This window comes from Erithacus rubecula (genome assembly GCF_903797595.1).
Source record: "Erithacus rubecula genome assembly, chromosome: 4".
Taxonomy (NCBI): domain Eukaryota; kingdom Metazoa; phylum Chordata; class Aves; order Passeriformes; family Muscicapidae; genus Erithacus; species Erithacus rubecula.
Window position 1 is genome coordinate 4,752,704 of NC_136686.1, and position 13,761 is coordinate 4,766,464.

The window sequence follows — 13,761 nt, forward strand, 5'->3', positions numbered from 1 at the left end:
CCCTCACTGGGCAGCCTGTTCCAGTCCCCCCGACAGCAAACAAGTTTTTCGTCATATTCAAAAGGAGAAGTCCCCGCTCTGGACAGATGCGGGTACCCGCAGCCGAGAGAACGCGGTCGGCGGTGCGGGCCGGGCGGTTCCCGGGCGGTTCCCGGGGCAGCGCTGGCCGCACGTAGCGGGGCGGGGGCGCGGTCCGGCGGGGCGGGGCGCGGGGCGGTCCCCGGTCCCGGCGGGCGGGCCCGGCCGTTGGCGGCGCTGCTCGGCGGGGCGGCCGCTGCCGGGGCGGGCGCACAAACACCCGCGGGGCGGGGGCCGGGCGGCGGCGGCGGCGGCGCGGGCGGGAAGCGGCGGGGCCGCCCCGCCTCCCTTCGGCTCTCCGGCGGCGACCGGCGCAGGACAATGGAAGAGGCGGCAGCGGCGTTAGCAGCGGCGGCGGCGGGGGGGCCGTGCCCGGCGGACCGGCCGGGAGTAGCGGCGGCGGCGCTGAGCGGGGAGAACGAGGCCGAGAGCCGGCAGGGCCCGGCGGAGCGCGGCGGGGACGCGGCCCCGCTCAACCTGTTGGACACTTGCGGCGTGTGCGGGCAGCCCATCCAGAGCCGGCGGCCCAAGCTGCTGCCCTGCCTGCACTCGGTGTGCCAGCGCTGCCTGCCGCAGCCCGACCGGTACCTCATGCTGCCCCCCGTCCTGAGCTCCGCGGCCGCCGCCGCTCTCAAGGAGCCGCCGCCGGCGGCGCCTCCCTCCTCGCCCGTCTCTTCGCAAGCCTCACCGCTGCACTGCACGCCCAGTAAGTGTCCCTTGTGCCGTGCCCCCCTGCCCTGCCTGGGGGTGCTGCCCCCACCGCAGCCCCGCGGGTCGCGTTCGGGGCCCGGGGAGCTGTCGGGACCGGGCGCCTGGGCGGGGTGCGGGTGCCCGGCCGCGGAGCTGCCGGGGCACGGAGCTGTCGGGACGGGCGCTGCTCGCCAGCGCCGAGGCTGGCGGCGGCGTTGTGCTTTGGCTTGGTTTGTTTTAATGGTTATTTTTTAAATTTCCCACCTCCGAGGGAAGGCAGAACTGTTGTGGTTTCCCAGGACCTCTCTGTGCGGATGGAGCGGGGCGGTGAGAGGCGCTGCGGGCCGCGGGGCCGGGCAGCCCCTCACGGCAGAGCCGGCAGGAATTGGCCCCGGGCCGGCGGAAAGCCTGAACGCGGGCTGATAACGCGGCACAGGAACGTAGCGAGAGAGCGGCGTTTTTATTTGGAGTGATGTTGGCAGCGCGGAGTCCTGCAGGTGTCAGGGGAGCGGGGCGGGCGGTGATGGCAGCGCTTGTCCGGCCACGGGCAGCGATGGCTCTGCTCTTGCATTCGTGCGCCACTTATCCCTAATTACTGCACCCCAGGGAGAATGCCGCCAGGAAGTTTTGTTCAGTTCCTGTACTGACACAGTAGCCTGTGACAATGCATTCGAAAAGTACGATCGATGTGAAATAAACTAGTTCAGTTTAAAACTACTTTACTATTTTCCCCCCACGCCCCTAGCCTGTTTAGGCTAGGTCTAATGGCTCACTTAGTTTTGTTAAAGGCAGTTTCTTCTTATTTAAAAAAAAAAAAAAAAAAGTGCGAACAATGCGAACAAGCATCCTGAAGTGGAAGCTGGACAAGGTCTTGGGAAAACTTGTGTAGGAAAAAGGAAGTATGATGGAAATTGAGCTAGTCCATAGGTATTGTTGGAATGTGTAGCGATGGTTCAAGTGAAAAGTAGTAGCTCCAGGTTGACAATTCTTAAGTTCTTCTGAAAATTTCACCATCCTGCCGGAGTTCTGACCAAAGATTGCCACTTGAATATGTAATGTGTTTGCAGCAATTCGTAAAGGAAACATCCTATTCAGAGAAAGAAATATTTAGAACAGTTAGAGACTTGCTTCAGAATGTCTGAGAAGCTCCTAAATATGTTAACAGGATATGTATTCATCTTTGTGAATGCCTATGTTAATGTATACATTCAGTCTTTAATTTTAGCATTTAAAGTATGTCATAGTCAGACTTCTAATCAAAATTTATAGAGTGGGAAAATCTGTGAGACCCAAAGACTGTGTACATCAGTTTGATTCAGGACGTGTTATTGTTTATATGCCTATGAGTAGAAATAGGAAATTCTGCATGGTAGGAACAGAAAAACAGACACTGAAGTATACTTGGAGAAAGGAAAAAAAGATTAGATTCAAGCTCAGGAGTTTGTAAGGCAGTGTCAGAGCCAGCATCATCATTGTTTTCTGAGATTTGAGGTCATGAACAGCACAGGGCCGTTCCCAGATGTTCTATATAAATATAGCAGAAATAGGGATCTGTAGCTGAATGAGAAATGAGATGCATCGTAAGAATTAAAAGATTAGTGCTGTTCAAGCATCTGCTTGATAATGAATCACACCAACAGTAAACTTGTAGCTCTGTTCCCTCATTTGATTGTGAGTTTTTTCTCTATGAATGACTTTCACAGGACATAGTCTCCCTCATTCTAGAGATTCAGGCGTGTTGTATTTTTGGTGACAATTATTTTTACCCTGTTGGCTTTTCTCCCAAGCTACTTTCATGCTTCCATACTAGAGTTTGTTGTCCAGTGGGAAGAAGAAACTTACTCTCACTTTGAGGCATTTTTTATATCTTAACTTGTCATGTGTTTGCCCTGGTTACAATGACAGGGACTGTTTATTAGCTTGCTATGGCCAAACTTTGTGGATTGCCTACTTTCTGTTTTCCAGCTGGTACAAAAAAACTCCTGTGAATTTCAAGCTAGGATTGGGAAAAACCCACCTGTTACTGTTCAAAACTGATTATATAGAGGACATTTGTTACAGCTAGAGGAGTTGTTAAATTCTCACAAGATGGTAGGATGGACCAAAATGCTGCAAAACTGTCACCTCTTCTGGTAATACATTGTGCAAAATGCTTATGAGGAATGGCATGAAGAAATAAACTGAAGAGTATAGTCTTAGAAAGCTGGATAACAAATGACTCTCATGATGAAAATTACGAAATTACTGTGACTAAACTGAAGAATTAAGCATCAAGGAAGCTGTTTTCGCTGGAAGGAATGTCCTAAGTAAGGAACACAATAGAATTGCAAACCATGGAAATGTCCTGAGAGATAAGCAGACAGGCTGATTATGTGCCTGTGATGAGCCTCCAGTTTCACAAAAAGAAACCTGAAGAAAGACTCCATTCTACAATCTACCTTGAACAAAAGAGAGGGTGTGATTTGAAAAGTGCTCCACCAAACCAGCCCTGTGTGTTGTATGTTTTCTGAAATTAGCTGAGAAACAGGTAGCTGAAGAGGTTGAGTTTCGAGAATAATCTGAAGACACTTTTTGTGTTCATTAAACTGTTTCCAAGAAGAAACATTTGTTCACTTTACTAGAAAAAAGTGTGCCTTCAAATTCCAACGTGCAGACGAGTTTATTTGTTGGCTCTCTTTCTGTGAAGATTCTAACAACTAATTAAGGAGCTGTGAAAGACTTCAAGCTTGAAGTGAATTAAGAATTCTGGAGTTGCTCACTTGAATACAAGATTCAACATGGATAACAGCAGACAAGTGACAAGACATACAGAGGAGTTTAATGTGATAAATGTTAACTAGTATTTCCCTTGCAAAGGGAAGCTGGTGGAGAGGCCAGTTGGCATGGATATATTCTATACTGCCACATGCACTCAGTTTTGAAGTAGAATAACTTCTATAGAAAAAAAAACCTGGAGTTTCTGATTTTTCTACCATTCCTGAAGTTGGAGATGTAGAAGAAGCATCAGTGTATAATCGGACACCAGTGGTATTTGCACTGGAGAGATCACTGCTTTCTGAATGTCCAGTGGAAGCTTATTTACTATAGGTGATATTTTTGATGTTGCATTGCCAAAAAATGGGTTGTTAGCAGAAAATTATGATCTGCAGGGAGTGCTGCAAGAGCAGCTCTGTGAATGTGGCACTCACTTGTGAGCAAGTACCTACCTCTACTAACTACTTGGCTCAGTTCACGTGGGTTTTCTTGTTATTTCTCAAATGGCCATTCTTTACTGTCCAGTTGTGCGAGTTACCACTGGAGCACACACAAAAAAGGCTGTTATTAGGAGTCTGCCATTGCCCAAATTTTGTCTGGGCTGCACTTCAGTATGTGAGTAGTAGCCTGTGCTTAAAGGGTGGTATTTGCAATGTGCAGATCCTCACAGTACTCTTCTGGAATTTTCAAATGTGAAAGCTGCAAAGTTAGAGATGGGAATTCTATTCCTTCTCAAAACTTTAAAAAAGTTGCAAGTAGCCTTGCTTGTTCTTTGTCATAAATCTGTACATGAAATAGACTTGAAACTGGTGCAGGGAAATCTTTGTGAATGGAACTGCATAGCAAAGTTTTTTGCAAGTATCATCATGAAATCATGCTAGTGTCAATGCCAAAACAAAGGGAAACTTTTTTTTTTCTGTAACTTCTTTTTCTGTAGCTTTTTTTTTTTTTTTTTTTTTTTTCTGTAGGTCCTCTGTAGCAAACCTGCTAGCAAACAAATTTATATGAATCTGTTAGGAACATGTAATGTTTGGACAATCCCATGATGTGTTCTTGGGGAGTGTCTGGACTAACATTTCAGATACGTTCAGTATATGCTGTCAATTAAGGAATAAATACTTCAAAGTTGCTAAATAAGGATTCAGAGGTGTTCATGTTTCAGGTTGTTACTTCCCAGAAACATTTGCTTGGCAGTACAGTTTGAAGTTCTCTAATGAGGCAGTGAAGACCTTACCCTTGAAATCTCACATATGTGGATGGCATCTGCTTTTTTATTATGCCCCACAGTCAGTCCTTTTACAGATAGATTGAAATGCTTTCAGCTTCTCACCTGGTCTTTATATCTGGACTTTCTGATGTCATCACTTCATTTGACCTTGCAACTACAGCTTTTGACACGAGTTTAAATTTTGTTACCTGTCTGTTCTGTTACTTCCCTCCTTTAGTTGGATAATGATTGAGATCCTTATTAGCTAGTTTGAAGGATATAATAGTGTCATTTGATCTTTCTTATGGTGGAATTCAAGTTTTCTTCCACACCTTGATGGTCTGAGAAGACTTGAGATTCTTTTTCTGAATTTGCTGCTAACAAATAATTATTTCCATTTCATCCTTGATACTGACACTTGCTAAAAGTGAATTCTCTCCATCTTTGCTATTACAAAGAGCCCATGTTTTATTTGTATGGCTGTACACTCACACTTTCACAGATGTGTTTGCATCTATGCATTCTTTTCACAAGGATCATCTTGTTTCTGCTGTTGTGTCTCAGGAAGTGAATTGTTTAACCTCCAAAATAAAGGAGATTTGGGAGTGCTAATATTTGGAAATAGTGTATGTTATAGGAATATGTATAGGAAAGACATGTCTGGTTTTCATTCTGTTTTGGATTTGTGCTTCCTTTGAATTGAAAATTCCCAGAGCCCCAGAGATTGCTTATGTGAAATGCATTTGGAATTGTTACAGGTGAAATACAGTGTTATTGTTTCAATAGCTTGTAATGGACAAATCTCTTGGTTCAAAAAGTCACAAAGCTAGTTAAAGCTTAAAATATCAATATAAATATTAATGAGTAGAGATTGTTTTTTCCCATTATTTTTCTAGTTAATACTGTTATTTTAGATAAAAGTATACTCTCAAGATACATACAGTAAGATATGATACTTCTTGTACAAGCAATTTGAAGTAGGGATGTATTTGCCAAAAGTTACAGCTTTCTCTTCCACCAGGAATTCCATAAAAATCTGGAGGCATGCCTATGCAGCCTTTATTAAGGCAGGCAACTGCATGTTGTGGAAATAAGCTTGCATCATGCTTGCTCTGATATATGATTAATATAAGTATGTAATAGATATTTATTGTCTTATGTATGTAGAATAGTATTTTTAGGGTAGTTTGGATGCACTTGTGTTCTTGCTTCTTTTACCCATGGAAAGTGGGAGATTGAAAAGCTGAAACCATCAGGAACATCAGATGAATGCTGAAACAACTGCAGTTGCCAAGCTCATTCCAATTAGAAGCCTTAGAAAAATTAGGCTGTACAAGTTATGAAAATAGCTGCATAATTGTGTGAAACTTCTTTTCAGACAAAGATTTCTCTCCTCAGAGGCCACCCTAGCTCTGTTTCAATACAAAATCAGCTTATAATCTCTCTGGTAAGCAGTTAGTACTTTTATCAGTGGAAAGGAATTCTAGATCAAAGGAAAGCAAATATATACTAGAGTATTAAAAATTCTCATGTAACTGAAAGTGTATTGGGTTGTTTGAATGCTTATCGTAGAGATATTTCTTAAGAAAATGTCCTGTTGGAAGAGCAAGGGCAAATAGTGATGCATCTGTTCATGAAGAGGCAAGTGGAAGAATGTTTTTGTGGGCTAGCTTATTCCTAGGAAAAATGTTCTGAAGAACTACTCAGTTATGCATCAGGCTTTTAGCTTGGTCTGCTGAATTCCATGAGTACCACAAAGTGACCACATTCTCTCCACTTCACCAGTTTGTTAAACTTGAGATAGAAATTTTATTGAAGCTCCTGATTCTGAATGTAGTGTTGTTAAAAAAACTTGTCTTTTGTACATGACAAATCTTTGTGCCAATATTGTGTGTGTTTGCTGAGATACTGTAGGAGGAATTTCCATATTATTTAGTGGAATTTCCCAGTAACGGTAGACTTGTAAAGTTGGTATTTTGCCTGTTGTATCTAATCTAAAAACAAGTCAGGGGAAAACCAAAAGGAACTTTATGTGAATTCTAAATAGGACTGTATTTCAGTATGAGTAACTGACTAGATTAAAAAATCCACTATTTCTGAAGTTGGAAATTTAGACTTCTTTTAAAGGTTTTTGCAGTAAAATGAAGTACTTTCATACAGCAGTGTGGTGGTTTGACCTTGGTTGGATGGTTGATGCCCACCCAGGCTGTTGTGTCACTCTCCTTTACAACTGGAAAGAGGAGAGAAAATGCAGCAAAAGGCTTGTAGGTCAAGATAAGGATGGGGGAATCACTCAGCAATTACCATCATGGGCAGAACAGACTCAGTTTGGGGAAATTATTGAATTTATGACCAATCATATTCTGAGTAGGACGATAAGTAAAAGCAAACTTCAAAAAAACCTTTCCCCCTCCCCTTTTTATATTTTTTATGTGCTGTAACAGTTTTCAGATGCATTCTTCTTTCTTCTGCAAATTTAAAGATCACAGCAATAATGTTTTCATAGAAAAATTCCAGTGATGCTTTTAAAATTTACCTCTGCAATTAGGTAGCTATGGAGCTGTGTATGTTTAAAGTATGTACTTAAAGTTCAAATGTACTTTGAAGGTACCAGTGCAACAGTTGAACTGCCCAAATTATCTGCTTTTTTGCCTACTGGCCAGAGAGATGAATAAAACTGTAAATATTTACTGTCAAAGAAAGCATGAAATAGTTGTGTAAAGTAGGGAAGAAAATGACACTATTTTTAATAGGAAACAGTCTTGTAAAATCAGCTATGAAACCAAAGGTTGAGTCAAGGAATGTCCCTAATTACTTGATACCATTTCTCCAGTGATTCAAGCAAATGCTTATTTGAAGCTTTTATGTGGGAGAAAATTGCATATTACCTTACATACATTACTAACATGATAGAGGACTGATGTTCAACAAGGTTTCTAGTTATTTTTGAAGTTTATCAGCGGGCTGTGGGAAAAGGATGACAGTAAGCAAGGCTCAGCTCTTTGAACTGCACTCATGGGTTTTGAGGGCCCTTGTTTGTAACGTGGATTTGGGTCATGGACACATCCTCCTTTTAAAAAAAAAATCTGCAACTCTAGTGCTGAATCCTAAGTGTGGGAGTACATGGCCAGGGAAACGAAGCCGTTTGCCTTCTGAACGTGGAAAGATTTCTGCTACTGATTAATAACTAAGTTGCCACAGGCAGCTTTCTATTAAAATGGAGAGTTTCCCTTTCAACTGTAGTTCCTCAAGTGAATATAGTGCAATTTGAATAAAACAAGACTCTAGTGCAAACACCCTTTGAACTAAAATGATTGCCTAATTTGAAAAGTGACTGTATAATTTTCCCAATGAGCTAACACATCTGTCTGGACTGTAGCTTGTAAAAAAGAAACAGGACTATTTTAACATACATGTTGACTTGGAACCCTTCTGTGTTTTCTAGGATGTCTACATGAGGTCAGAAAGCATTTAATAAAACTTACTTGATGGGCTTCATTTGTTTCTAGGCACTTGCTTTAGAGTCTGAGCGTGGTCAAGGATGTCTGGAGCTGAAATTAGTTGAACTAATTCTGTAATCCAGCCCTCCCACAAGTTCATGTTGTACTCAGGTGGCTGCTGCTGAACCTGCTATGTCAGGGTACTTGTAACACTGATGCTCTTAGGGGAAGGAATTTTGGCAGCTGCACAGGGAATGAGTAGGTGAGGAAAAAAGAGGGAGAGAGCTGCAGCACTGCTGGGACTGGAGAATGAGATTTTAAACTTGGAGCAAGGTTCTAATTTTAAATGCAAGGTGCAGTGCTTTGACAAAACAGCCCAGCCACCACCAAGTCTGTTACTAGAAATAAGCAGTATGCAAAATTGTCCTGAACAGCAAAAGTGTGAATTGAAACACTTTTTTTTTTTTTTTTTTTTTTTTTAACCTGGACTTTGCTTTAAAATGAGTAAACTAGTTGCTGAAATAATGTAGGAATGTAAATTGCATTCCCTCCTCACCAGGTGGTTCAAGGAGAAGGGGTAGCAGCTTTGAATCTTCTTTGCCTTTGGAAAAACTTTGATGACTTGTAACTATTATTTCAACAGTTTCCAAGTAAAAGTTGGAATTCCTAGCATTGCCCAGAACACCATTTTAATCTGAGGATGGTAGAGCAGTGCAGCCTTGGAGAAATAAAGGATGTAACTTAGGCAAACGGAAGTCATGCAGAAGGCAAGTAGGATGCCAGCTCAGCTCTGCAAGGCTGACAAAGCAGAAGTTATGGAAAACAATGATGTTGTGCTTACTCAAAAGTGAGGGTCGAGGAGCAGCCACCTGAAAATTGGTAATTGAAGACCACTGAAAAAGACCCCCAAAGAATCCTGCAAGGACTCCAATAAGGGGTGTAATTATGTGTCTGGTTTGGAGGACAGGTGTCTGCCAATAAAGGCAGGAGCCTCTCTGAAATGGAGAACATAAACTCCCTCCCTCCAAATTAGTATAATATTCAAATTAAGGGGCTCTCAGGCAAAGATATGGGAATTAGAAATAACAGTTCTTTACTAGGAAAATTAAAATAGAAGTACAGTATTACAAAGAACAAACCCAAAAGACTGACAGTCAGAATACAACCTGGCACCCTGTCAGTCAGGGTGTTGGTAGCAGTCCCATTAAATGGTGGCTGCAGTCCCCCTGCAGTTACAGATGTTCAGTTGAAGCAATGCTCCTGTAGAAGGTGCAGTTTTCTTCTGAAGCTCCAGTGGTGATGTAGAAGGGCCTGGTGTTCCTCTGGAATCCAGTGGAAAATGCTGCCTTGGTGTTCCAAATCTCAGAGTTTATCTAGGCAGGAAATGCATCTCCCAATGGGATGATGGAATTTTATCAATCATACAGTGGGACTCAATGGGCCATTAACAGAAGATATCTTCCTGGTGGAAGAATGGGTTGGAGAAAAGATGAAGAACATTGCCCCACCTGGTTTTAACAGATGGTGATAGAATAGATACTTCACATCCTGTATTGCAACCTAAGACACTGTGTCAAATAAAGTAATACATATTCATGAAGTGAGGGGTGACCAGTGCACTGCAATAAAGAATGCCTGCTTTCTTATACTCAAAACTTGTTAGATAGTTTCTGTCTGTCTGATTTCAGTATCACAGCCCCAAAGTGATAAATTAGGGTAGCAGGCAACTCATCAGTTGGACTGAGATAATCTGTTCAGTGGACAAGCTTTGATGAATGAATGTGGAGCTGTACAATGGTGGGTAGTGTCCTGTAGCAGGACCTCAGTAATGGCTAAATGTCTGGGAGCTTTGAAACCCTGGGGGTATCATATGTCTGGATTATATTTCTCGTTTGTTCACAGATTCCTACCTTGTCTTGCTTAAACAGTGGCTTTTCATCACTCAATAGTTCTGTTCCTTAATTTGCTTTTGTGTTGGTTGGGGGCCTTTCATCACATGTTAGCAGCTATTGTTCTCACTTGTTTTAGCTTATGGACTGTTTGTTGAGCTTATTAGCTACAGGCTACTTGGCCTTCAGTAATTCAGTTTTATCTTCCCATTTCGAGTAGGGAGGTCTCTATCAAGTAGGGATCACTGAATTTAGAGTACCCAGATAGTTTAGCTGAATCAGTTGTGAACAGAACTTCAGCTCCTTTAGAAGTTCTAAACTGTTGTTTGAGAAATTCTAACCTTCTCTATGCAAGAAACTCAAGAGCTTATGTGTTAGATGTTGCCTAAGTATTGCCTCAGAACAGACAGAATTCTTTCCTTGGATAAACACAGGTGAAGTTCAAATAGTTAATCTGAGTGGGAGTCCAGAGATGCTAGCTGCTCTTTCTTCAAATATTGCACTTCCAAGTTGTTAAATAGAATGTTTATTTTGTGCTTTGTAGCAAAGGCAGAGTCCAGTCTTGTGAAAGAGCATTCAGATGTTCCTGGAATGGAACATGTGGGACGACTTGTGGTGTTTCCACGTCTAGCAGTGAATTTTAAACAAAAAACGAAAGAAAGCAGTCTTTATGTTTGTCATAACTCCTATCTGTGCCATAAGAATGACTTGCAAGTATTGCTTTTATCACTCAGTAAATATTTGATGCATAGACTTTTGGCACTGGCACCATCAGTAAAATTTTGTGCATCTTGCTGGATGGTGCAGGGAGACCATACTGTATTGCCTTTTGCTTTTCAGAAATGGCCTTACAGCTGGACTAGATACAAGTTAGAAGCAAAGTCATGATTTGTGGTAGCTCATGTGTCTTCTAGATTATTATCACAGCCTTTGACACTCAACAGGACCAAAGATCTCTCCTCAAAATAATGATTTTTAGAAGCTGTTTTGGCAAAAAGCAGATGACTTTGTTTATGGGTATCCCAAATGGATTCAGCTGACAGTCCTCTTTGCTGCATTCCATCCCTTGTGCAAGAGCTGAATGTAGTCTGGATTCTTTAAGAAACTGAATGCTAATCTTGCATCCTTTAAAAGTCCATTTAGCAACAGTATTATTGCTGCATTGTGTTCCAATCTGATTGTATGTATTGTGTGGGGTTTTTTTTCCTTTTCCCTGCTCCCAGTTCCATTGAGATGAGGTCAGATTTAAAATGGTTTCTTGGGCTGCCTTTTTTTTTGACTGGTCTAAATTATTGAGAATATAGTGTAGGTGTAAGCTGCAGTGTAGTGTAAGCTGCAGGATATCTGGCTTCCAACTTTTACCAGCATCTCTGTTGTTCTGGCTTAAAGTTGTGGCTGGTTGTTTTTACTTTTTTTTTGTCATTCTGCCAGGCACGTGGATTAAGAACCACAATGCTATGGGGGAACAACCCTTGTGATTACTCCTTAAAAATAAAGAAGGAATAGAAGTACTGTCCTAGTTCATTGCCAAGCTGGTATTGGATGCCAAGTGTAGTATTTCCAGAACTTCATTATCAATCCTTTGAGGCAGTATGGTGCAAGAAGGTGGAAAGAGATTGATTGAGTCTAAAGGTATATAAATGGCATTTATGAATAACAGTTTTAGTAGAAGATGAATTTTCTTAAGATTCATTCTTAGTGCTGAGAGTGTCATACTGGCAGAGCACCTTTGGAGTTCTTTAGTTCTGAGAAAATGGAGGAAACCATGGGCAGTGTAGATTTCTTCAGTGGATGTGGATGTTCATTCACATCAGCCAACAGGCCCTGGCTCATGGTTCAGCTCCCTGCTGCAGATTCCAGCAGCAGAAGGAGATGCTCCATGGGAACATAAGCACTATCACTGCTGGCTCTGTAACCTGCTGTTTTCTGCAAGCTGTAGGGCAGCTGTTAGAAATCCCTGTTGTTCTTATTTGATCAATTAGTGCATCTCTTCAACCCAGAAGGAATATGTTTTATTAGTTACATTCAGTAATTTTCATATTAATGCAATGTCAGAGGAGATGATAACATTGCTTCTTAATTAATGCTGGTTCTTGCAGGCTGCAGAGCCATGTGTGAATCTCACAATGCATATATTGCTCCAGCTTGGTAATCCTAAAGCTGTGTGGGAGCTGGAAACAGCTGGGCACCTTTTTGAACCCTTACAATGGTGCTGTGGCATACTGGGCACATCTAAGAGAAGAATATCAAGTGAGCTGGCTGTTTTTTGCTGACCATGTACATGAAAACTAACATGCAGTCTAACTTGCAGCATACTTGGAGTATATTCTATTAATGACTAATTTTAGATATTGGAGGAATTCTTGCAATTGAAATTGATGGCCAGTAATGGATAAGAGTCTTAATGTAGATACTGGGAAAAAGTGGATGTTTTAAAGGTCTGATTAATCTGACCAGGTGTAAACATCTGTTTTAACAAGGAGACCACTCATGACCTAACTATTACCCATATCTGCAATGACTCTGAAACATTTAGATGAATCCCACTGAAGGTATTAAAACTTGGCAACACTGCAAAGAATCTTTATCCATCTTTCAGGTGAAAAATTTTACTCTATGGACTCAGCATAATAAATCAGTATTAGTTTTGTTCTGCCATTAAGAGATACTTTTTCATAGATGCAAAAATCCTGCCTGTGACAAGCTTTATTGTTGAACAGCTTTTAAATACAACATGTAGTCAGAATAGAGTGGATTTGGGAGTCTTGGGTTATATTACTTAAATAAATTAAATGATTTGGAGCATTACTTTTTTTCCCATTAATAATATCTTGCAGAGCAGTCAGATTTATCTGATGTAAATGGCAGGAAATAGGTATCTTTACTGTTTTCTCTTACAAGAAATTTTCATCAAATACTTTTTTATGCTTTTCATTGTCTCTGTCCCTGTCAACAGCAAGGTTTAAAAAATAAATCTAGAAAATTTAAAGGTATTGCCAGGTTAAAGTATTTGTTATAAAATAGATTTTAAAATATTCAGAATTTATTGATAAATACATAAATTCCTCTTTGTTGCTGTTGGGGATCTAAGTGCTGGACAGTGTACCTGGATATAAATGTGCTATTACCATACTGTTGTTGAAGAATATATTGAAGACATTGATTAGAGACATTCATTAATTTCTATACCTTCTCACCAAACAAAATAACCTAAACAAAGGCAGAGCCTATTATTTTAAATCAACATATTATTTCTATATACTATTAAACAGCCATTCCTTGCACAAGTATTTTACAGATCAAGTTGATGGTGTTTTCCATTATATTTTGCATCACTGTAATCTGTATTTTGAAATAGTTTGAAGGAGACATAACAGAGGTCTTCATGACTTCTGAACTCTGTCCTTGAGGAGAAATGTCCTTGAGAATTTCAAAATACAGACAGATGTTGCAAAATACAGACAGATGCCCTGAACACTGCAGTTAACAAGTTGATGGCTCTGAACATTGACACTTCAGCATTTTAAACTTAGTTTTCATTTGAGACTAAAAGCTACAGTTTGTTAGGGTGCAAAGATTTGTGTGCCTCAGTTGTGTTCTCCAACAGAAATTTAAAATCACAATATCAGAAATACATGGCGTAGAATATTCAGATAAGTTGAAATTCAGCTGTCTGAACTTCTGCCATTTCTGAATTTTTGGG

General features: G+C 41.2%; 1 protein-coding gene across 1 annotated transcript in view; it reads left to right on the top strand.

Moving 5' to 3' along the window:
* The first annotated feature begins 236 nt into the window (after positions 1–236).
* Positions 237–13,761, top strand: part of TRIM24 (tripartite motif containing 24) — a 52,890-nt gene continuing 39,365 nt past the window's right edge. The window contains exon 1 of the mRNA XM_079304203.1: positions 237–784. Within this exon, the coding sequence (XP_079160329.1) occupies positions 400–784 (385 nt within the window). The 5' untranslated portion in view covers positions 237–399. The remainder of the gene's footprint in view (positions 785–13,761) is intronic.